Here is a 24,789-nt window from a genome sequence, read left to right as displayed (position 1 = left end):
CCTCTTCCTCACACCACCCATCCCCAGCTCCCTCAGTCTCTCCTCATCAGATTTATTCCCCAGGCCCTTCCCCAGCTTCATTGCTGTCCTCTGGACCTGCTCCAGCACCTCCACAGCTCTCTCATATTGCAGTGCCCCAAACTGAACACAGCACTCAAGGTGTGGCCTCACCAGAGCAGAGTCCAAGGGCACAATCCCCTCCCTGCTGCTGCTGCCAGGATGCCATTGGCCTTCTTGGCTGCCTGGGCACACTGCTGGCCCACACTCAGCTCCTGTCTGTAACAATCCCCAGGTGCCTTTCTGCCAGCAGCTCTCCAGCCACACTGCCCCAAGCCTGTAGTGTTGCTTGGGTTTGCTGTGACCCAAGTGCAGCAGCTGACACTTGGCCTTGCTGAAACTCATCCCATCAGTGTTGGCCCATTGGTCTAAGCCTATCTAAGCCCCTCTGAAGAGCCTCTCTACCCTCCTTCAAATCAACACTAACCTGAACACAACCTGTGTTGCAAGGCATTCACCTGTTCAAGGCCAAGTTGCATCCAAGCTTGAGCATCCTGGGCTGGTGGGAGGTGTCCCTGTCCATGGCAGGGGTCTTGGAGCTGGATGACCTTTAGGGTCCCTTCCAACCCAAGCCATTCTGTGACTCTATGAGCTGAACTAGTGCTTCACTCAACCCTTTTGCCACCTTGGCTGCCACCATGGCCGACACATCAGCAGCTGAACTCAGTGTGAACCTGTGCAGTGAGAACAGCTCAGTGTGCTCGGATTGCTGACCTAGACCACGATGAGGTTTGCTTTGCCATGTGACCTTTCTCTTTCTGCCTGGAAGCTCTCTTGCCAAATGAGACTCCAGGCTGACAGCTTGGCTGCTGGAGTGCCTGCACTTCCCACTGACCTCACCTTGATTGCTGTCAGATAAGCACAGCTCTTGACAGGGACAAGCCCAAACCCTACTGAGTCAGAGGAGAAAGGCTGCTCGGGAGTTCCAAGGGCAATGGTCAAGTTCACTGTGCCTGCAGCAGACAGCTGATCTCCAGGCTTGCTTCAGTGGGCTGGAACGTCAGGAAAGCCTGCTCTGTGTGTCAGGAAAGCCTGCTGGCAACAGCTCTTGGTCACCACAGCTCTCACACCAGGATCCAGATGCCATCTTTGAGAGGATCTCACAGGTTAGATGGTGTGAGAGCAGGGCTGTCTGATTCCACCTGGGATAATGCCGCTTCCAGCCAGCATGGCTGAGGCTCTCACTCAGCCAGGGTCATGCTACCTGGGGCTGAGATGTCCCCAACATCTAGCTGGGGATGTCCCTGCTGACTGCAGGGACTAGCTGACCTTTAAAGGTCCCTTCCAAGCCAATGCATTCTATCATACAACCTGATGCTGCAAGCCCCTTCCATGATAGAGCTGGGTACCAAGCTGGGGCAGGGGGGGAACATGAACAAGTGCCAAGGAAGTTCAGCTGCCTGCCTGAACCCATTGCTCCTCACTTGGATCTGATTTTTTGGGCCTCCTGATTTTCTAGCTGGCTGATGAGTTTGGATACAACCTTTTTTTCCCATCCCTCACAGCTCCTTGGCTCCTAACTCCTCTTCATTTATTTTATGGCTCCCAGGAGAGAGAAAATCAGATGGGGGAAATATTGCTCACCAGTTGTAGAAGTGCCCCAGGCTTCCAAACTCTCCTCCTCTGCTCCTTTTTAGCCTGCCTTTGTTGGTCACTCCCCATGTAAAGGGAGATGGTGATGGATTGATCTCTTCATAATTGGGTGTGACCTTCCAAGATGTAGCACATGTTAAAGTGCAAAAAGGGGAAAGGGAATTTTCTCAGCTCTACCTGATGAGTAGGAGCCATCAGCAGGAGAGCAGTCAACAGCAGCTACATGGGCAGCAGGAGAGGAGCCAAAAAGCAGCTACATAGACAGCAACAGAGGAGCCAAAAGCAGCTACATGTACTGTGTCCAGTTCTGGGCTACTCAATTCAAGAGAGGTGTTGAGGTGCTGGAAGGTGTTTGGAGAAGGGCAGCAAGGCTGGGGAGGGGCCTGGAGCACAGCCCTGTGAGGAGAGGCTGAGGGAGCTGGGGGGGTGCAGCCTGCAGCAGAGGAGGCTCAGGGCAGAGCTCATTGCTGCCTGCAGCTGCCTGCAGGGAGGCTGTAGCCAGGTGGGGTTGGGCTCTGCTGCCAGGCAGCCAGGGACAGAACAAGGGGACACAGCCTCAAGCTGTGCCAGGGCAGGTTCAGGCTGGATGTTAGGAGGAAGTTGCTGGCAGAGAGAGTGATTGGCATTGGAATGGGCTGCCCAGGGAGGTGGTGGAGTCTGTGTACCTGGAGGTGTTGCAGCCAAGCCTGGCTGGGGCACTTAGTGCCATGGTCTGGTTGGTTGGGCAGGGCTGGGTGCTAGGTTGGGCTGGATGAGTTTGGAGCTCTCTGCCAGCCTGACTGATTCTCTGATTCTACATGGACATCAGGAGAGCAGCCAAAAAGCAGCCCCATGGAGAGCAGGAGAGCCAGCAGAAGGGCAAGCAGGTTGGGTCCAGGCTCTGCTCTGGTGCCTCCTGCAGCCAGGGAAAGCAGAGAGGCTGTGGAGGTTTAACCTGGGCTCTGTGGTGTGTGTTCTGCCAAGCTCCGTCCAGGAGGGCGTTTGTCATGGATTTATCTTTAGGATTGTGAGTCCCCTTTGACTCAGAAGTCACAGCCTTGAGACCAGACCTCAGGCCGTGCCAAGGGGAGCTCTCAGTGGGCACCGGCAGGCTGCTGCACGTACCAGCTGCACCGCAGCCACTGCCTCATGCCCTCTCCTCCTCGGCTGCCACTCCTCACCTCAGCACCGCTGGCTTCCCGCAGGCTCTGCATCGCCTGGGGACTCCTGCAGCAGCTCTTCTCCAGGGTGAAGCAGTGAGGAGGAAGAAGAGGAGGAGGTGTGTGTGTGGGAGGGGGGGGGTGTTGGCAGCTCTGGTGTCTGGCACAGCGAAAGGGACACGCTGGGTAGCGCTAGGACCTGGAGGAGTGCTGAGCCTGCCTCCTCCCAGAAGATTAGCCAATATTCCCAGGGCAGGGCATGCTCCTCAGCCTCGCCACTTTTCCTTCCCTTTATATACGTGCTTTTCCTCCTTCTAGTTCATTCCAGAGCAGAGCAGCTTTGGACTTCTCTGAGCTTTTTCTTCTTCCCTCCCCCCTCGCTGCCCCCCTGTAGCTGGACTGCTGCCAGTGTCTTGCAGGGCCAAAGTTTTATCTCCAGGGATATATTGCTTGAACCAACCCAGCTGCACTCAGGCTGCCTGCAACTGAATCCCCACTGCTGGGGCAAGTTTGAGTCGGGAGGGGAGCAGCAGCAGCAGCAGGGGTGCTGTTTGTGCCTCTCCTCCAGCTATTGCTGTCAAGATGGATTTATGACTTCAGACGCCGTCGAGCCGAGGGGGGGGGGGGGCGGGGGGAGAAGGAAGGAAAATTGCCTACAGGAGCCAGAGCTTACACCAGAGCCCAGCAGAACACACGTCCAGAAGCAGTCGGATCTCAAGGCATGAGCAGCGCAGAAGCTGGACCCTGAGATCTGGTGGATCCTTGCGTGTAATATGACTGATCTTAAGCCTCTCCTCTGCCTTCACAGAGCCCAGCTTTTGGATTTAAGGTAGTTTGTCCGGGACCAGGCTTTGCTATGTTGGCTGAGACAGTTCTCTCTCTCGGTCTGTGGCTGCAGTTTGCTGCGGGACAGGACACACCTGCCAGAGGTGAGTGAAAGGAGAAAGGTTCCCTCCCTGCCCCACTCCTTTGCAGACCTCCTGCTCCTCACAGCTCCTCCTTCAGCCTTTTGCCAGGTAAAAGCTGATGTTGTGTTGCTGCTCTGGGTGTAGAAGTGATCCTTGTCTGTTACTTTGCTGGCAGGAGGACAAACAGACACACTGCTGTGCTGGAAAGGGTTGTTTATCTTGCTTGTTTCTGTGGCTGCTGCAGAAAGGTGCAGTTTAGTGCAGGCAGGGGAAATCCCTGCCCCCTCGCTGCTACCTGTGTGCTGCCCACCCTGAGAAAGAGAAGCAGAAGCCAGAGAGGGGCACTGGACCTGTTCTCTTCTCTTGCTAATCTCTGTAGTCCAGGCATTGTATCTCCTCTTTAAAATGCTCTCTCTTGGATACTGTTCAAGTCTGACAGCAGGGAAAGGCACATGGAGGAGCTGAGTGTCTCACCCCTGGTTCCTGCGCTGGAGGAGCTGAGTGTCTCACCTCAGGCTCCTGAGCTGGAGGAGATGAATATCTCACCTCATGGTCCTGCACTGGAGGAGTTGAGTGTCTCACCTCTGGTATCTGAGCTGGAGGAGCTGAGTGTCTCACCTCTGGTTCCTGAGATGGAGGAGATGAGTATCTCACCTCTGGTTCCTGAGATGGAGGAGATGAGTATCTCACCTCTGGTTCCTGCACTGGAGGAGATGAATATCTCACCTCTGGTTCCTGAGATAAAGGAGCTGAGTATCTCACCTCTGGTTCCTGCACTGGAGGAGCTGAGTGTCTCACCCCTGGCCCCTGCCCTGGAGCTGAGTGTCTCACCCCTGGCCTCTGCACTGAAGGAGCTGAGTGTCTTACCCCTGGCCCCTGCCCTGGAGCTGAGTGTCTCACCCCTGGCCCCTGCCCTGGAGCTGAGTGTCTCACCCCTGGCCTCTGCACTGGAGGACCTGAGTGTCTCACCCCTGGCCTCTGCACTGAAGCAGCTGAGTGTCTCACCCCTGGCCCCTGCCCTGGAGCTGAGTGTCTCACCCCTGGTCTCTGCCCTGGAGCTGAGTGTCTCACCCCTGGTCTCTGCACCTGGTTCTGGGCAGAAGCCTTAGCCCACATGGTGGTGGTTGAGCTGATAAATTACTTCTGCTCTGCTTTGTGTTCAGAAGTTTCTATTCCACTGCACCTGGGAAACGTGGCCCAGTGTGAAAGGGAAGTGACCCTCCTGTCTGTTTGTCTGTCTGTCTGCACAAGAGGGCCTTGGACTTGGGCAGCAGCCCAGACTGCTGGGCTCAGATGCTGCCTGTGCTGTGCAGAGCAGACTGTCCCTCGGATCCCCTTACAGGCTGCTGCTTTCTGCCCCTCGGATCCCCTTACAGGCTGCTGCTTTCTGTCCCTCGGTGACACAGACCAGTTCAAGGGTGGCACTGCTGTCTCTGGCATTGTCCCAGTGCTGGTTGCCCACCCAGGCAGCAGTGATCTCCATTGTCCTACGTTTCTGCTGCCCTGGGAGTGTGTGTGGCAGCTCTCCAGCCCAGGCTAAAGACGATGCTCAGACCTCAGGGTATGTGACAAAGCCAGCCACGGCTTGCCAGGGGGGTTGTGCCTTGCTCCAGAGGCGAGGCTGGGCATGTGGTGGTACTGCCATGCTGGCTTGGGCTCCCCAGCTGCCAAGCAGCCTTAGAGGAAATGAACCTGCTGGTGGGCAAGGTGCCCGTTCCTCAGCAGCTTTGATGTGGGGGCCTCCCGGGCTCCTCCCAGGTCCTCCCTAAGGCAACCTTGGGCAAAGAGCCAGGCTGGCAGGGCTCCTGGGCAAGGGCTGGAGTCGTCTGGAGGTGCTGTGCTGGTGTGCCACAATCACACCGTGAGAGGAGCTCTCTGTAACTGCTTCCTGGGGGCTTGAGTGGCTGTGAGTGAGTGAGGCTTTGTTCTCTGCTGCAGTGGAGGAGCTGAGGAAGCTTCTGGGTGCTCAGTGATGCTCCTGGGTGCTCAGGAGTGAGGAACTCCTGGGGGCTTGAGTGGCTGTGAGTGAGTGAGGCTTTGTTCTCTGCTGCAGTGGAGGAGCTGAGGAAGCTTCTGGGTGCTCAGTGATGCTCCTGGGTGCTCAGGAGTGAGGAACTCCTGGGGGCTTGAGTGGCTGTGAGTGAGTGAGGCTTTGTTCTCTGCTGCAGTGGAGGAGCTGAAGAAGCTTCTGGGTGCTCAGTGATGCTCCTGGGTGCTCAGGAGTAGAACTTTTCATAGATCACAGAATGGTTTAGGTTGGAAGTAACCTCAAAGCTCAGCCAGTTCCAACCCCCCACCATAGGCAGGGACATCTCCCACTAGAACAGGTTGCTCAAGGCCTCATCCAACCTGGCCTTGAACACCCCCAGGGAGGTTGTGGAGCACAGAAGCACAACCAGCCACCACAGGCAGGGACACCTCACACTAGGCTCATCCAGCCTGGCCTTAAACACTTCCAGGGATGAGGCTTCCACCACCTCCCTGGGCAACCTCTTCCAGGGTCTCACCACCCTCCTGGGGAGGAACTTGCTGACCTCTGAAGCACAGCTCAGTACCTGGTGTAATTCCATGATTCCAGGACTCTTGAGGCTCTAAACCAGCAGAGCTAATGAAAGAGATGACAACTCAGCTTCCTTCCTACCAGGTGAATTGCTGAAGGGCTGTTCCTTGACCTGTGGCATGGACAGGCTGAAGCTGCAGAGGTGGTTTGGGGTTTGAGTCACACAAGTCCATTTTGCTCCTTAGATAGGCAGAGGGTCCAGCTGCTCGCATGGCACAGGCCTCCCTCTGAGGTGGTTTGGAGTGTAAAGCCCCTGCTGGTTGGCTTGGAGGGATAGCTGCCTGCCTGGAAAAGGGGATGTGGTTCAGCTCCTGCCTCTCACTGTGATCCCAAAGGGCCCCAGGGAAGCTCAGGCTGTGCTCCTCAGCCTCCAAACCTGGCTCCGCTCACAGCAGAACTTTTGCTCCTTGCCTGCTCAGAGAGTGAGAAGGGAAGACCCAGATGGAATTTCCAACATAGATAACCAAGGCAGGACAAGATCTTTTTTGGCTGTTAAATCATTTTATGCTCTACCAGATCCAAGTCCCATGTCAGCCAGGCACGTGGCTTGCGTTCAGGTCCCAGCTGAGGGTGCAGGGAAGGCTGGAAGCTGATGGCTCCTGTCAGCATCCCAGTGAAGACAGCCAAGCCTTGGACGAGCCAAGTGTCTAAACAGGCAGCACTGGGACACCAGGGTGACATTGTGCTCCCACATTAATCCCTCCAAACCACTCCTTTGGGTGGCTGACCTGTGGCTACTGACCACATAGCAGCTGGAGGGGTGAGCACAGGATGCTGCCACATGCTGCTCTAGTGTGAGGTGTCCCTGCCCGTGGCAGAGGGGTTGGGACTGGCTGATCTTTAAGGTCCCTTCCAACCCTGCTCATTCTATGATTCTGTGTTCTCTGTTGCTCCCTAGACTTCAGGAGAGCACAGGAGCAGCAATGATAGGAGCTCTGGAGAGTTATTCCTTAGCTCTTCACAATCAGAGAACTGCAGCATCATTAAGGTTGCAAAAGACCTCTGAGATCTCCAGTTTCAACCATCAATCCAACACCACCATGGCCACTAAACCATGTCCCCATGTGCCACATGTCCACCTCCAGAGATGGGGACTCCACCACCCCTCTGGGAAGCCTCTTCCAGCCCCTGACCACTCTAGCAGCAAAGAAATGTTTCCTATTATCCAACCTAAACCTCCCCTGGTGCAACCTGAGGCCATTTCTTCTCATTCTATCTCTTGTAACTACTAAGAAGAGACCGACACAACCCACCCACCCCCCCCTCACTCCAACCTCCTTTTAGGGAGTTGCAGAGAGTGAAAAAGGTCTCTCCTCGACCTCATCTTCTCCAGCCTAAACGAGCCCAATTCCCTCAACCACTCAGAAGCAAAGGTCTGAGTTAGAACAGGAGGCAGGGAGCTGGCTCTGGATGCTCCTTCTCTCCGAATCCCACTGAATGGGAAGTGTCTTCCTCTGGCACCTTGCCAAGCAGCCAATCCTTCTTGTTCAAGCTCTAAAGCAAGGAAACAGCTTGAAAACAGCAGCTGCTTGCGTAAGGGTAACAAATCTCCCCAGCCCCACCTCTGGCACCAGTGGCCTGTTTATATTGGATGCAGGACAAAGAGCAGGAAGAAAGATGAGGGAACTGAAGACCTAGGGGGGATGATGGAGTGTCCACTCACTATAAATGTTGCCACACTCCTGATGGGGTGAGATCCTTTGCCTGGAGTTTTGGGTTTTCTTTGGTGGTTGGGTTTTGGTTTGGTTTGGTTTTAATGGATCCTTTCTGCTGACAAAAAATCTGAACAGGAGGAATTTGTTTCCCTCATATCAGGGCTGAGCGTTGAGGAGAGGCAACTGGGATGGTATTTGCCTGCCTGAAGGATTAGCCTCCTGCTCCACCCACAGACAAAGCCCTTTAGCTCCAAAATAGACACCTGGCCACCAAAGTTGCTGTTGCTTTTGTTAACCAGTTGTTAACCATGTTGTTGTTGAGCAGGTTGTTGATAACCAGTGCTTTCTAAGCTCCAGGCAGAGCGTGGTGGTGGTGTCAGGATGCAGCTGCAGCTTTTCCTGCAGAGCCTCCTGCTGCACACAGCTAATTCCAGCAACGTGTGGTGGGTTGAGGCAGTGTTTAAAGGATGCTTGTAGTGGCAAGAGGAAACGGCCTCAGGTTGCACCAGGGGAGGTTTAGGTTGGATGTTAGGAGCAATTTCTTTGCTGCAAGAGTGGTCAGGGATTGGCACAGGCTGCCCAGGGAGGTGGTGGAGTCCTCATCCCTGGAGGTGTTCAAACCTGTGGCCATGGCAGTTGGGGACAGGGTTTAATGTCCATGGTGGTGTTGGGTTGGTGGTTGGACTGGATGATGTTGGAGGCCTTTTCCAGCTGAAGCAGTTCTCTGTTCTGTGGTCATGCCCAGCTCTCTGGGTGCCCCAGAGCCCTAGGGTGCAGTCAGGAGTGCAGTTTGGCAGGGGCACAGCTCTTGAATCTCTGTGGATGGTCTCTTTTGAGCAGCTATCCCACGCTGGCTCTTCCCCCATGCAGGTAGCTCTGGCAGAACTGAGGTTTTACTTCCTCTGCTCTCTCTGTGGTGCACTCCAAACTCCCTTCCCTTCGTGCCAGCTTGCCTGACCCTTGTTTACCACTCGTGAGCAGTGTCCTTTGGCCATCCACCCCTGCCCTGCCGGGGCCAGAAGCTTTCACAGCTGTTGCAACACTGATGAAACAAGTGCCACTCCTCCAGCTGGTGAGGGGCAGAGGGGAGAACCCACGAGTTCCTCCGGGGAGGCTGCAAGCCTCCTGCCAAGCTCTCTGACTGTGGCTGGCCAGCCAAATGAGTGGCTTGTGCTTCTTCCAGCAGAGAGGAGAGCAGCAGCCATGGTGACGTGTGCTTGACTTGCTCCCTGCAGCCAGAAGCCCCAGACGCAGCCCTTGCTGCTCTGCTGCAAAGCCCTGAGGAGATTGGCAGCTCCAGGCACCGGCGGCAGGGACCTGCGGGTCACAGGTTCAGCTCTGCCGTGCGATTGGGTGATGAAAGTGCCTGTGGCTAAGGGCAAGCTGGGAAGCTTTGCTGGGCTCCACTTGCACTCCCTGCCGAGCTCTGAAGGCCAGGCTGCTGGCTGCGTGGCTGCACCATGGGCTGGGCTGGCTCATGCAGAGCTGGCTGCAATCCATGCGGATGGCCAGCCCCGCTCCTGCCTCCTCCGAGCATCTCTCAGACACCTCAAGAAGCTTTCATGTGCTCCACTTCTGAAGGCTCCCTCTGCCTTCTTTTGCTGGTTCAGGAGCTCTGTTATGCCTCTGCCATCTCAGCCAGCAGCTGGCACAGCAGAGTGGCTCCTGCGCCGCCCTCGGTCTCTGCAGCATCTTCATTGGCACCTTCACAGCCCATGTGTGCAAGGACCCTCTGGGCTTTCTTCCACCCCTGCAGTAAGTGTGGTCTTGACTGCTGCATGTCACTTCTGTCCCCCATCCCGTGGATGTTCCCAGCACACCAGCTCCTTTCTGCAAAGGACCTTCTGCTGCCCTTCCTGAGCACACAGGCACAACCACTCCTGCCATGGCACATGCCCTGCTCCTGCCCTGGCTGCACAGGCCAGCATCTGAATGACACAAGGAGCAGGGTAAAGACTGGCCAAGAATCCAGGGCAGGTTTAGGTTGGATGCTAAGCAAAAGCTCTTCTCTGAAAGGGTTGTCACAGCCTTGAACAGGCTGCCCAGGGAAATGGTGGAGTCACCATCCCTGGAAGGGTGTAAAAGCTGTGTAGATGATGCTGAGGGATGTGGTTTAGTGATGACCTAAATCTGCTGGGCTGACAGTTGGGCTTGGTGATCTTAAAGGTCCTTTCCACCCAAAATGATTCCATGAAATGAAGGCTGAGTGAAGAGGATCGAGCTTGGCCTCTTCCACCTTCTGTTCCCCCCCCCCCTCAGCCCCTTGTGTTGCACCCTGAATGGCTCTGCTCTTGCTGGTTCATGATCTTCTCTGTGCTCAGGTCTCACTGCCAGGACCTGTAACAGACTCCTTTTACCCACTCACTCTTGCCCTGCTCTGGTCCTTTCCCCCCTCTTGGTTTTGCTATCTCCTATCTGCCTCTTGTTGGGGCTCCTCTCTGCCAGGCTCTGGGCCTGCCTTGACACAGCCTTCTGCAGGGGCAGAGCTGTTTGCAGGAGCTGTCTCCTTGGAACAATTCATTCTGCAGCAGCATTGCCATTCAGTAGTCCACTGCCTTGTGGTTTTGGCTCCCACACACGACTCCAGCACTGTGCTGCAGAGCCCACACTGCTTGGCCAGCTCACATTCCTCATCCCTTCGCTGAGAGAGGAGCCCAGGAATTTCTGCTTCAAGGATTTCTCCTCCTGTCTTGCACCTCCAATCTGTCAGAGAGCAGAGTGGTGGTGAAAAGCACTCCCAGGTGGTTATTGCTCTTCCAGCTATTGCAGAGCTCCCATGCTGTGAGAGTGGTAGAAGGAGGAGTCCCCTGGGTGTCTGAGCTTGCCACGCAGCAGTTGAGCTGAAATGGCAAGCAAATGAGTCAGATGGAGTGAGGCTCCAGACCACACCTTCAGAAGCATCTTCTGCCTGCCACTTCACATTCTTCTGCACCAATGAGGCTGTGCAGCTCTTCCCCAGGCACCTTGCCACAGAGCCCCTTTGAGGTGCAGCTCCTGAGACTGGCTAGGAGAGGAGGTCAGGATGCATTGAGCAAGAATCAGCCTGGCTTTGGAAAAGAAACCTAGGGAGGAGTCCCTCCACTCCAGACCTTCCTGCCAACAGTGGTAGGAACCAGGGAGCTTTCTGCCAGCCAGGTTTGAGAGTCAGCCTCTCCTGCTGGGAGAGCAGACCCAGCAGTTTTTCTCATCAAGTTCTTTTATCATTTCATTCTTTTCCAAATCCAGCTCCTTTCCCCCCCCCCCCCCCACTCCACCCCTTTCCAGGCACTGCTATTGTCACAAGATGGGGATAAACCTGCAAGTTGTTTTGGGGCTCAAAAGCTGCTCTTGGTCTTGCAATCAGCAGTTTGCTTCCTTCTCTGGGACTGCTGCAAGTCAGCCCAGAGCAGCAGCTCAGGATGGCAGAGGCTGCTCCCTGGAATGGGCAGACTGATCTGCTGGCTCAGGCTGGTGAGGAGTGTCCCCAGCTCAGCCTGGTGTTGTTTTGGGGCACAAAAGTTGCTCCAGACCTTCACAAGCTGCTCTTGGTCTTGCACTCAGCAGTTTGCCTCCTTCTCTGGGGTTGCTGCAAGTCAGCCCAGAGCAGCAGCTCGGGATGGCAGAGGCTGCTCCCTGGAATGGGCAGACTGATCTGCTGGCTCAGGCTGGTGAGGAATGTTCCCAGCTCAGCCTGGTGTTGTGTAATAAGAGGTGTCAGTGAGAGCTGATGTGGCTCCAAGGCATGTTTTATTCTGCAGCAGGGAGAGCAGGATCCAGGACTTGAGGGTTGGACTTTCAGCTCTGCCCTGATTTTGGTGCTTGAGCTGCCTCTTTCTACTACCTTGACCTTTCAGTTTAGCTGTGATGGGCTAATAACCCATCTAATGGTTCCTAACCCTTCAGCATTAGTGTCATAGAATGGTTTAGGTTGGGAGGGACCTCAAAGATCATCTAGTTCCAACCCTCTGCCACAGGCAGGGACACCTCCCAGTAGAACAAAGGTGTTCAAAAGGTGTTCAAAAAGCACAGTGACTGATCAGACAGATCAGTCTGAGCACAGATGGCAAACCAGCAGGGAGATGTGGTGAGAAGCCTCTGGATATTTTGACAGCAGCACCAAGCACACAGCCCAGAAGCCCTCACTCTAGGTGGAAATAAAATATGATGCACCAATGTGAAGCACAAATCCAGGCTGGGCAGTGCCTGGCTTGAGGGCAGCCCTGAGGAGAGGGACTTGGGGGTGCTGATGGATGAGAAGCTCAATAAGAGCCAGCAGTGTGCTCTGGCAGCCCAGGGAACAACCAGAGCCTGGGCTGCAGCAAGAGCAGTGTGGGCAGCAGGGCAAGGGAAGTGATCCTGCCCCTCTGCTCCCCACTGCTGAGACCCCAGCTGGAGCACTGCATCCAGTTCTGGAGCCCCTGGGACAAGAGCGCTGTGGATGTGCTGGAAGGTGTCCAGAGAAGGGCCATGAGGATGAGCAGAGGGCTGGAGCTGCTCTGCTGTGAGGAGAGAGTGAAGGAGTTGGGGCTCTTCAGTCTGGAGAGGATAAGGTTCCCAGGTGACCTTCTTGTGGCCTTGCAGGATCTGAAGGGGGCTACAAGAAAGCTGGGGAGGGACTTTTTAGGCTGTCAGGGAGTGGCAGGAGTGGGGGGAATGGAGCAAAGCTGGAGGTGGGGAGAGTGAGGCTGGAGGTGAGGAGGAAGTTGTTGAGCATGAGAGTGGTGAGAGGCTGGAAGAGGTTGCCCAGAGAGGTGGTGGAAGCCTCATCTCTGGAGGTGTTTGAGGCCAGGCTGGCTGAGGCTGTGTGCAGCCTGATCTGATGTGAGGTGCCCCTGCCCATGGCAGGGGGCTGGAGCTGGCTGCTCCTTGTGCTCCCTTCCAGCCCTGACTGATTCTATGATAAAAATTAAGAAGAGGCCAATCCTTTGGCAGATTCTCACTGAGCTCTGAGCTTTGGCAGCAGATGCCCATGCTCTCCTAGCAGATCCCCCTGCAGGTCTGGGTTCACATCAGTCCACTAACTCCTCTCCCCCTCTCTCTTCCCCTGCTAGGTCCTCAGCCATCTGTTTCCAATTCCGAAGGGGACCTCCTCTTCTTATTGGACAGCTCTGGCAGCGTCTCCTACTATGAGTTTTCCAGGGTCAAGGAATTCATGTGGGACCTTCTGCAACCTTTCACCTTTGGCCCCAAAGATGTCCAGACCAGCATCATCCACATCAGCACTACGCCCACCATGGAGTTCCCTTTCGACCGGCACCAGTCTGCTGAGGCTCTGCGCCAAGCCCTCCGCGACACTCAGCAGCTCATGGGTGACACCAACACAGGCAAAGCTCTCTCCTATGCCAAGGAGAAGTTGTTCAGTGGTGAAGCTGGGGCCCGGCCAGAGGTGCCCAAGGTGCTGGTTTGGGTGACAGATGGCTTCTCCACTGATGACATCTCGGAGCCCATGCAGCTGCTGAAGGACATGGGAGTGACAGTCTTCATCGTCAGCACTGGACGGGGCAACTACCTGGAGCTCTCTGCTGCTGCCAGCCAGCCTCCTGAGAAGCACCTGCACTTTGTGGATGTTGATGACCTGCCCATCATCACCAAGGAGCTCCGAGATGGCATCCTAGGTATGGTGAGGGTCAGGCTGTGGGCTCTGGGAGGCTGTAACTGGGCTGAATATGCCTGGCCCTGCAGGGTAGGTGATGTAAGGATCCCCTCCATCCAAAACACCTCCTGAGGTGCTTTATCCACAGTACAAAGCTTGGCTTTTAGGTTCACAGGGTGTTAGGGGTTGGAAGGGACCTCCCAGAGATCATCAAGTCCAACTCCCCTGCCAGAGCAGCCCCATAGAATTCAGGGCACACAGGAACACATCCAGACAGGCCTGGAAAGGCTCCAGAGAAGGAGACTCCCCAACCTCTCCAGGCAGCCTGTGCCAGTGCTCTGGGACCCTTACAGCAAAGAAGTTCTTCCTCCTGTTGAGGTGGAACCTCCTGTGCTGTAGTTCTATCCCCTTTGGAAAGTCCCAGCTCCTGCCCTTGCAAACTGAGCTGCTCTGTCCATAGATGATCAAGTCCAACCCCAGGGCTGCCAGAGCAGGACCATAGAATGTAGTGCAGGTGGCACAGGAAGTCTGGGACAAACATTTCTATCCCCTTTGGGAAGTCCCAGCTCCTGCCCTTGCAAACTGAGCTGCTTTGTCCACAGTGCTGTAGGTCCACAGTACAAACCTTGGCTGTTAGGAGGTCTAGGACAAACATTCCTATTCCCCTTGGAAAGTCCCAGCTCCTGCCCTTGCAAACTGAGCTGCTTTGTCCCCAGTGCTGTAGGTCCAAGTGTAAACTAAGGCTTTAAAGAGGTCTGGGACAAATAATTCCCTTTGGGAAGGGGCAATGGATATAAAGTACAGCACAGGAAGTTCCACCTCAACATGAGGAAGAACTTCTTGACTGGAAGGGTGACAGGGCCCTGGAGCAGGATGCTCAAAGAGTTTGTGGAGTCTCCTTCTCTGGAGACTTTCCAGCCCTGTCTGGATGTGTTCCTGTGTGATCCGAGCTCGATTCTGTGGTGCTGCTCTGGACTCGATGACCTATGGAGTCCCCTTCCAACTCCTACCATCCTGTGATGCTGTGACCCCCTGACTGGTCAGGACAAATTGCTTTCTGCAGACCTGTCAGTGAGACGACCTCGTGTTTGCAGTGAGCTGTTCAGCTGCCAAGGAAGGAAGAAGGCTCAGGCAGCCCACGAGCAGGGTGGATTTTTTCACTCTCAGATGCTGTCTGGCTGGTGCCAGCTGCTGGAGGTGGAGCACACAAAGGGCTTGAACACAAAGTGGGATGTGCATGCCTAGGGAGGATGTGGTCCTGTCAGCACCCTCAGATTCTTGTCTAGAGTAGATCTGCCATCACTGCAGGCAGAGGGACTGGCAGACACTGAGACCTGGAGCTCCTGCCTACAAGTGGCTGACAACTGCTGCGCTCTTACAACCAGCAATCAAGGATGGAGCTTGTTATCAGCATCCAGACTGGAGGAGAGGAATGTTTTTGTTCCATAAATCCCCTGTTGCAACGTGTTCCACGTCCTCCAGCTCCATAGCCTGGCTTGGCTAGCAGAGAGCCCTTGGAAGGAAATCCCAGCCCTGACTTGTTAGGCTCAGAAGCCAGCCCCTACCTCTGTTGCTAGCATGGTTGTGGCGGTTGCTGTGCAGAGAGCAGGAGCAGGCAGCAGACTTCATTTTTTTTCAGCAGCCCTGTTCTTTAAAGCATCCAGAAAAGAGTGTGAGGAGACCCAAAGCCATAATCAGGGCCAGAAGACAGGCATTTGGAAGCCAAGAGGAATACCTCATGCTGATCTGCGTGCAGCGAGGTGGAGGCCACTCTGTTCTTACGAGTGATAGAACAAGAGAAAACAGCTTCCAGCTGCACCAGGGGAGGTTTAGGTTGGACATCAGGAAAAACTTCTTCCCCAGAAGGGTTGGGAAGCCCTGGAATGAGCTGCTCAGGGAAGTGGTGGAGTTTCCATCCCTGGAGGGGATTTACAAGCCGTGTAGACGTGGTGCTGAGCAGGGTGGGTTAGTGGTGACCTGGCAGCACTGGGTTAATGGTTGGAAGGGACCATCTCGAAGGTCCTTCCAGCCAAAGAGATTCCATAATTCTTTTTGCAGCTCTGGAATGCCATCAGGGGTGGGAGTGCCCATGATTGCAAAGCAGGGGCTTTGCCTCAGCCTCCCAGATGCCTCTGGAGTCGTTTGGAAAGCTGAGGGAGCTCCTATGACTTCACAGAGTTTCCATTGGTTTCCTGGAGGTTCTCTCTTTTAATTCCTCATTTGGCTTCTGCTGTGTGAGCTCTCAGCCAGCCTGGCCATGGCCACAGGCACAGCTGGCTCCTGACAAACACCTCTGTGCAGGAAAGGCAACTCTAGCTCAGGCTTCTTCCATTGCATCTCACATATTACCTACTCAGCACAGCGCATTTGGTGCCCTCCTTCTGGAGAAGGACCTCCAGATCTTGTGAAACCAAAGCATTCCTCTGAGGTGACATCAGGTCCTCTGCTAGCATCCACTTGCTCTCCACTCAGCCTGCAGAACTGGCAGCTGCTGACTTGTTTCCTCCTCTGGCATCATCTCCTGGGCCAAGTTCTGCAGGACCCCACCTGCCCAGCGATCACAGAACAGCAGCCAGGTCCTGCCTAACTTCTGCTGCAGGGAAGGCTTTGAGCTTAAGGCTCTCTGTTGCTCGCAACAGAAGCAAGTGACCAGAGGGAGCCATCTCACTCTGGCATGTTCTGCCCCTCCCAGAATCACATCAAAGCAGGGGAAGAGCCAAGAAGCAGAAGTGATTTGTCCCAGGTCCTCGCTGAAGCTTCTGCAGAGAGGGGATGCTGTACCCAGGGCTAGAACAGGTTCATCTGCTGCCTGGCTGCATCTCTCCCCCACATCATGAAAGCAGCAGCACTCCTGTGAGCCTGATCTTGACCTCACCAGTGGTTATGGGATGCCAATAAAGCTGTGGCCACAAAATGGTATTTCAAGTCCCCAGGAGGCAAGCACGGCACAAGTGCTCCCTCTGAGCACTGCCTGCATCCAACGCAAGAAATTAACTTGCTGCTTCCCTCCAGACCAAGGAGGTGCTGAGAAGCATCACCATGGGCATCTCATTCCTGGGGCTCCTTGCCCTCTTCCCTCACCCAAGGCATCTGTGCTCTGGCAAGAAGGGGCAGAGCTTTCTGCTCCGGGTCCCTGCCGCTTTCATCTGCCTCCTTTATTCTGCCCGTGCCTGGAGCCTGCCTCCAAGCTCGCTGATTTCCATTCCCCGAGCTTTTGGCAGCACTTTCGGTGCCGAAGCTGTTCCTCTGTGGCTTTGGCCGCTGGTAGCTGTGAGGCTCCCAGAAGGGTGCAGTGCCCCAGATCCCCTGGCGCTGCCTCCCACCCTCTGCCTGCTCCAAGCCCTGCGCGGGTGGAGTGCTGCTGGCTGGCAGCGTGTGGATGGGAGCAGGCAGGGCACGGAGAAGGGGAATGTTCCTGCCTGCCTGCCTGGAGAGCCAAAGAACAGCTCAGAGGAAAAACTGAGGCGGCTTTATTTGGTACAGGGAAATTGGCAGGGACCCGGAGCAGCTCGGAGGAGGACAGCTGAGCCTCTCCCTGCGAAAGGACAAGTGTGAGGATGCAAGGCTGACCTCCACCTCCCTGCAGGCTCCTGTCCCTCCGTCCAGCTCTGTGCAGTGGGCAGCCAGTCCGAGCTACTCACAGGAGAATCATAGCAGGGGTTGGATTGGAAGGGATCTTACAGATCATCTCCTTCCAACCCTTTCCTGCCATAGGCAGGGACATCTGCCACCAGCCAGGCTGCTCAAGTCCTCATCCAGCCTGGCCTTGAACACCTCCCAGGCAGGCAGCATCCACAACCTCCCTGGGCAACCTGTGCCAGTGTCTCCCCACCCTCACTGGAAAGAATTTCTTCCCCATCTCCAGTCTCACTCTCATCCAGCCTGGATTTGAACACCTCCAAGGAGGGGACATCCACAACCTCCCTGGGCAACCTGTGCCAGTGTCTCCCCACCCTCACTGGAAAGGACTTCTTCCTCATCTCCAGTCTAGATCTGCCCTCTCCCTGCTCAAATCCATTCTATGCTCAGGAGGAGCAGGGAACAGAGGAATTGTGTCCAGGCTGGGCTCAGGAGGGGCAGAGAACAGGGGAATTGTGCCCAAGCTGGGCTCAGGAGGAGCAGGGAACAGAGGAATTGTGCCCAGGCTGGGCTCAGGAGGGGCAAAGAACAGAGGAATTGTGCCCAGGCTGGGCTCAGGAGCCCACACATGCCAAAAAGGTCAAGCAGCAGAGGAAGCTGGGGGAGCTGCAGAGCTTCAGAAGAGGTATTTGTGTCTGACATTTGGGGTTCAGAACTCCAAGGTAGCACAAGGCTTGAAGAGAAGTCTCTGTGCAGGGGCAGAGAGAGCCGAGACAGCACAAGAGTGGCTCTGAGCACTGAATGTCACACAACAATGCAGCTCTGTGGAGCACTGCAGGGAGTGACTTCAGCTGGGATGAATGCAGCGAGCTCCACAACTGCTGGAGGCTCCCCAGTTGCTGCTCCTCCTCCCTGGCCAGCGGGCACGGGCAGAGGGCAGGGAGAAAAGGAGCTCTGCAGGCTCTGGGCTGCTTCACATGCGTGGCACAAGTGGGTGCTTTGGTTCCACCGGTAGGTGATTTCCCCAGGGAGCTTGGGATGAGCTGGCTGCAGGAATTTTGGGACCCAGGTGCCCAAAGTCTGTCTCCAGCTTTGTCACAGGCAGTGCCAGGGCTGCTTGCCACGCTGGGTACGTGATGATGTCTTGCTGAGTGTGGGAAGCTGCTTGTTTGGCCAGACACAGTAACTCCCCCCCACAGCTGTTGGGCAGGAAGCAGCTGCCCAGAGCTTGCTGGACTGCTCCAGAGTTGTTCTTGGTGGCACAAGATGGGCATGGATGAGCTGGGGCATGGTTCCTGCTGTGCCAGGCCTCTCTGTCACAGCAGATCACCAGCACCATTTGGCCTTAGCACAGAGGACAAGGCAAAGAGAGCAGAGAAGTAAAGCTGGGGCTTTATAGAGCCGTTTGGAGGCTCCTGGCAAATTGGTTTGAGGCTGGAGATGCTCAGGAGGTAAGATGGTATTTGTGAGGTGAAGCCTGCTGGGCAGTGACCCCTGAGCCAAAATGCCACCTGATGGCACCTGGGCCACGTGCTGCAATTCCTCTGCAAGCCCTGGTCAGAGGCAAGGTCCTGGTCGTGGTCAGTGGCAAGGTCCTGGTCAAGAGCTGGAAGTGCTGTGAAAGCCCAGAGACTGCTGCCTCAGTTGACAGGGTTGACTTTGGCTTTCTTTAGCCTTATGCTTGGCTTCAAAGATTTTTGTGCTCCTGACCCTCTCAAAGAGGATCTTGTTCACTGAATCTAGAAGTTGGCTACACCTAGGGGACCTCAGCTGCCATCCAGCAGCATCTCCCAGCCAGAAGGGCCTGAATTTCAGATGAGTGGTGATGTCAGTGGTGATTTCTTGCTGCTGTTTCTCTCCCAGGTGTCATCCAAGCAAACCGGCTCCACGCAGTGGATGTCACTTCCAGCAGCTTCAGGCTGGTGTGGCCACAACTTCTCTCCCTAGAAACCGACTACTACACCTTAGAATATGCCCCAAGGGATGATCTGGGCAAGAAGAGGACAAAGCAAGTGTCTGGGGCTCATACCAGCCTCCTGCTAAGCAACCTTGCACCAGAAACTACTTACGAGGTGGCTCTCATCCCTGAATCCAACATCCACTACTTCGCTCCTCAGACAACCAGGGTGACTACACTGGCAGGTAAAATCTGCACAGGCATGGCCAGGGTGAAGCTTTCACTCTGCTGAACCTCAGCTAGACAGCTCTTGGTCTGCAGCCCCCCCCCAGGGCTCGTGGTGTGATGAGAGGAGGAGGAGGAGGGAGGTAGTTGTGGTCAGGACGCAGCATAATGAGCTGCTTTATGCTGGCACCCAGCTGGCAGCTCTCTCTTTGGATGTTCTGGACTGCCCAGAAGAAGGGGTGAGGGCTGATGGTCATAAGGTGTTCTTCCAGCCTTAAAAACCTCTGGATCTGGAAGGAAGCAGAAGCCTGGGAGAAGAAGGCAGGAGCCATAACTTGCAAGTATCTAAGAGGGCTGAGGTGCAGAGCCCCCAGGGGACAAAGCAGGAGCTGCTGCAGACACTTGCTCACTATCCCAGCAGAAGCAGAGCTGCCTTGTGTGGGTTGCTACTGCCAAGGAGGAATCTTGACCTATGTAGCTTGAGCAGATGCTGTGGGGACAAGGAGATCTCTGTCTCCTACCCGAGGCTGCAGGCAGCAGAGAGGGATGCTCTTGGAGCTGCTACCTGCTGCTTCTCCAGGCAGGTGTATCCACTGCTGGGGAACTCTGTGTAAGAGGGAAGGAGAAGGAGAGCAGCTGGGAGGCAGCTCCCCTGTACAGACTGCTCCCTTGGGCCAGAATAACTCAGATTTGTGCTGGGTAGGAACATGCAAAGAAGTGGCACACTGAAGACCTGGGCAGGTGACAAAGACAAGCTGAGCTTGCATCCAGTCTTAGTTATCTGCATGCAGCAATGGTTTTGGCTGAGTGGTTTTGGCTGAGAGTGGTTTGGGCTGAGTGGTGTTGCCCTCCCTGTGCTGCAGAGGTAGTGAAACCATTTTCCTAGGGCTGAGCTGGGTTTGTGCTGGTTGTGGGTGACTATCAACATCCACTTGCTGGATGCTCAGAGGGGTGGAGCTGCTCTGCTGTGAGCACAGACTGAAAGTGTTGGGGCTGTGCAGGCTGCAGAAGAGGAGGCTCCCAGGTGACCTTCTTGTGGCCTGCCAGCATCTGAAGGGGGCTACAAAAAGCTGGGGAGGGACTTTTGAGGCTGTCAGGGAGTGCCAGGACTGGAGGGAATGGAGCAGAGCTGGAGGTGGGGAGAGTGAGGCTGGAGGTGAGGAGAGTGAGGCTGGAGGTGAGGAGGAAGTTGTTGAGCAGGAGAGTGGTGAGAGGCTGCAATGGGTTGCCCAAGGAGGTGGTTGAGGCCCCATGGCTGGAGGTGTTTGAGGCCAGGCTGGCTGAGGCTGTGTGCAGCCTGCTCTAGGGTAGGGTGTCCCTGGGCATGGCAGGGGGCTTGGGACTGGCTGCTCCTTGTGCTCCCTTCCAACCCTGCCTGATTCTGTGACTCTAGGAATTTTCTTCCACCTTCCAGAAGCAGGTGAGTTATGCTCCTCTGACAGCATTCTTATGCCTCCAGTGCCACCCTCACCCCTTTTTGCTTTGCTTTCAGAGGAGATCAGCCCAGCTCAGGTCCTCATCTCAGAGTCTGGACCACACAGCTTCCACGTCAGCTGGGCTCCTATCCTGGACAGTGTGAACAGCTACCAGATCCTCTATGGCCCTCTCCCTGGGAACTCAGTGAAGCTGCTGGAGGTGGATGGGAAGCACAACAGCTCTGTGGTGGACAAGCTGGCACCCAACACAACCTACTTGGTGACAGTGACTGCAGTCTACAAGTCAGGGAAGGAGAAATCCCTGTCGGCCAAGGCATGCACTCAGGAAGGTGAGCAAGCAGCTCCCAAGGAGGCTTTGGAGCTCTCCTCCAACCTGGTTCAATGATTCCACCCAGTGCCCCTTGTGCTGTCCTTGGGCATCACCCAGCAAAGCCTCCTGGCACTCACCTGCACATATTGATAACCATTGCTGAGGTCACCTATTGGGCTCCTCCTCTGCCAGCAGCACAGCCCCAGCTCCCTCAGGCTCTGCTCCTAACAGAGCTGTTCCATTCCCTTCAGCATCTTTGTGGCTCTGTGTTGGACTCTCTCAAACAGTTCTGTGTCCCTCTTGAACTAGGGGGCCCAGAACTGGGCACAGTACTCCAGCTGCAGCCTCACCAGGGCAGAGCAGAGGGGCAGGAGAACCTCTCTCCTGCTAACCTACTAACCACAGCCCTTCTAATCCACCCCAGAATAGCATTGCCCCTCCTGGCCACAAGTGCACATTGCTAGCTCCTGGTCAGCCTCCCATCCACTAGGACCCCCAGATCCTTTTCCCCTTTGCTCTGTTCCAACAGCTCAGTCCCCAGCCTACAGTGATGGAGAGTGCTGGCTCACAGTGTCCCCTCAGCAGAGCAGCAGCAGGGCTGGCTGGGAAGCTGCCCTGCAGGAACAGGGAGCTGGGTGGTGAGGAGCACCCCCACACACACACACTAACACGGATCCTCTTTCTCTAGAGGGCTCCAAAGTGAGGCACCTTCGCTTTGAGGACATGGGCCCCAACACCCTGAAAGCCTCCTGGGACTCTGCTGCTGGGGAGGTCCTTGGCTACAGAGTCAGATGCCGGCGCCAAAGCGGCCCCTCCTCGCTGCTCAGCGTCTCGCCCCGGGTGCACAGTGTGCTGCTCACAGACCTGCCTGCAGGCACCACCAGCACCGTCTGTGTGAAGCCCATCTACAGGAGCCAGGCAGGCAAGAGGCTGTGCCGCATGGTGCACATGCAGCCAGGTGAGCTGGGGGGGAAACACAGCCCTGGGGCACGTCAGACAAGGGAAAGTGTCCTGGAGGGCATTTGGGTGCTGCAGACCCAACACTGTAACCAAGGGAAGTGTCCTGGAGGGCATTTGGGTGCTGCAGACCCAATGCTGTAACCAAGGGAAGTGTCCTGGAGGGCATTTGGGTGCTGCAGACCCAATGCTGTAACCAAGGGAAGTGTCCTGGAGGGCATTTGGGTGCTGCAGACCCAATGCTGTAACCAAGGGAAGTGTCCTGGAGGGCATCTGGGTGCTGCAGACCCAATGCTGTAACCAAGGGAAGTGTCCTGGAGGGCATCTGGGTGCTGCAGACCCAATGCTGTAACCAAGGGAAGTGTCCTGGAGGGCATTTGGGTGCTGCAGACCCAACACTGTAACCAAGGGAAGTGTCCTGGAGGGTATCTGGGTGCTGCAGACCCAATGCTGTAACCAAGAGAAGTGTCCTGGAGGGCATTTGGGTGCTGCAGACCCAATGCTGTAACCAAGGGAAGTGTCCTGGAGGGCATCTGGGTGCTGCAGACCCAGTGTTGTAACCAAGGGAAGTGTCCTGCAGGGCATCTGGGTGCTGCAGACCCAATGCTGTAACCAAGGGAAGTGTCCTGGAGGGCATCTGGGTGCTGCAGACCCAACACTGTAACCAAGGGAAGTGTCCTGGAGGGTATCTGGGTGCTGCAGACCCAATGCTGTAACCAAGGGAAGTGTCCTGGAGGGCATCTGGGTGCTGCAGACCCAGTGTTGTAACCAAGAGAAGTGTCCTGGAGGGCATTTGGGTGCTGCAGACCCAACACAAAGGGCCTCTCATGATTGAACTATTCTGTGCCATCAGCTAGCTTGCCAAGAGAGCTTCATCATCAAAGGTACTGCTCAGAGATGGGCTTCACCCCATTTTTAAGAGCACTGCCCCTCCTAGTGGCATCATCTTTGCAGGCAGGAGCAAAAGTCTACAGCGCAGACAGACCTGCAGCGACTTGGGGATAACTTGGGTGGGAAGATGCTAACGACTGGCATGGGCACTGGAAGAGGTGTTTAAAAGTCATTCGAGCTCTTGGCCACTCTTCACTTTTCAGCGTGGCAGAGACAAGGCAGCTATTAATCACAGCTACCAGACATCTGCTGTCCTCCTCCCAGTGCCCAGAAGCCACTCATGGTCAGCAAGCACAAAGGGATGCTTGACAGGCTGAAATAAGAGCTCAAACCAGGGCTGTGTGACAGAGCAGAGGCACAGCCCTTTTCCCAGCAAGGGGCTGGGACGACCACAGGAATGAGGTCTGGGAGTCAGAATGGGTGGACAAAGCTGACATGATCGTTTTTGTGTTCTTCCAGCTACAGAAGCCCAAGGATATAAGCACAGAGAGAGAGCATGACAGGCTCTGGAGCGAAGCAGTCCCATGCAGAGCAAGGAACCTTGCTTGGACAAAGACTTGAAGGGGCCAGGAGAGGAAACCAGACAGCTCACAGATCATTTCCCAGCCTGGTGGTCAAGCCTAAAAGCTGTCTTCAAGCCAGCTTCTCCCAAAGCTTAGAGGTCTGGCTGGGCTGGAACAACCAATCCAACTAATAGGTCCTAAATCTGTACCCTTTTATATCAAAATGCCTGGCAAATAACAAGCCAAAGGCGAAGCAGTGCAGCCACACTCTTGCCTTGCTTCCTGCCTCTTCTCTATTTATTAAATGTTGACACAGGTTTTATTTTTTGCAGCTTCTCAGCATGCCCAGGACTCAGCTCTTTACTGTCCTGGACTTTTGTTCTGGGCATCTGCACTCAGAAAAAAAACAAAAGTAAATTACAGGGGGCCAAATCCATTCCTGCTGTCAGCAACCACTGAAGCTGATGCTTGACAAAGAGCAGCAGCTTGCCTCCAGCTCACCCAGTGTCTTCCACAGGTAGCTTGAATTAGGTGTCCTAAAAGTATCATCTCAGGAGTGGCAGGGGAAAAGCATTGGGAGGAAGAGCACAACACAACAACTGTGCAGGATGCAGAGGAGATTGGGTCAAAACCGTTAGGATTTCTGAGAAGAGGCACAAAAGGAGGTTGTTAACCCACTTGGGCTTTGGCCAGGACTGAGGCATTTAGTCTGGGTGCATAGGGCTGGGTGTTAGCATCATAGAATCAGGCAGGGTTGGAAGAGACCACAAGGAGCAGCCAGTCCCAAGCCCCCTGCCATGGGCAGGGACACCCTACCCTAGAGCAGGCTGCACACAGCCTCAGCCAGCCTGGCCTCAAACACCTCCAGCCATGGGGCCTCAACCACCTCCCTGGGCAACCCATTCCAGCCTCTCACCACTCTCCTGCTCAACAACTTCCTCCTCACTTCCAGCTTTGCTCCATTCCCCCCACTCCTGTCAGTCCCTGACAGCCTCAAAAGTCCCTCCCCAGCTTTTTTGTAGCCCCCTTCAGATGCTGGAAGGCCACAAGAAGGTCACCTGGGAGCCTCCTCTGCTCCAGCCTGCACAGCTCCAACTCTTTCAGTCTGTGCTCACAGCAGAGCTGCTGCAGCCTCTGAGCATCCTCTTGGCCCTGCTCTGGACACTCTCCAGCATCTTCACATCCTTTTTGTCACATACTGAAAGGCCACAATAAGGTTGGACTGGATGAGCTTGGAGGTCTCTTCCAACCTGCTTGATTCTATGATTCTATAGAGTTAGGGAGTCCTAACAGACATAAAAGTGCAAGAGCAGCTTCATGTTCCCAGCTGCTCTTTGGTTTATGGCAGAGCTTGGTTGGTGATGCCTGAGAAATGGGACACACCTGGGACACCACCACTGGCACACAGTTTCACCAAACTGGGTGGGAGCAGCTATGTGGAGATTAATTACCCTGGCCTGTGACTAATTATGCACAGTAAGTCTCCAGGCTCTGCACTCTGCAAACA

General features: G+C 55.3%; 1 protein-coding gene across 2 annotated transcripts in view; it reads left to right on the top strand.

Annotated features, from left to right (window-relative positions):
- Window positions 1-23,604, top strand: part of VWA1 (von Willebrand factor A domain containing 1) — a 37,304-nt gene extending 13,700 nt beyond the window's left edge. The window contains exons 1-7 of one of the 2 annotated variants that reach the window (XM_064171916.1): window positions 3,425-3,508; window positions 3,598-3,718; window positions 12,943-13,506; window positions 18,927-19,205; window positions 20,678-20,950; window positions 21,620-21,889; window positions 23,239-23,604. In XM_064171916.1, the coding sequence (XP_064027986.1) occupies window positions 3,646-3,718; window positions 12,943-13,506; window positions 18,927-19,205; window positions 20,678-20,950; window positions 21,620-21,889; window positions 23,239-23,279 (1,500 nt within the window). In that variant the 5' untranslated portion in view covers window positions 3,425-3,508; window positions 3,598-3,645 and the 3' untranslated portion in view covers window positions 23,280-23,604. Of the gene's footprint in view, window positions 1-3,424; window positions 3,509-3,597; window positions 3,719-12,942; window positions 13,507-18,926; window positions 19,206-20,677; window positions 20,951-21,619; window positions 21,890-23,238 lie in introns of those variants that run through there. The other variant, XM_064171915.1, reaches the window with a different exon arrangement.
- Window positions 23,605-24,789: the final 1,185 nt, after the last annotated feature.

Source organism: Pogoniulus pusillus, chromosome 36 (genome assembly GCF_015220805.1).
Source record: "Pogoniulus pusillus isolate bPogPus1 chromosome 36, bPogPus1.pri, whole genome shotgun sequence".
NCBI lineage: Eukaryota > Metazoa > Chordata > Aves > Piciformes > Lybiidae > Pogoniulus > Pogoniulus pusillus.
The sequence above is the reverse complement of the archived record's forward strand: the minus strand, read 5'-3'. Positions and strand labels throughout refer to the sequence as shown.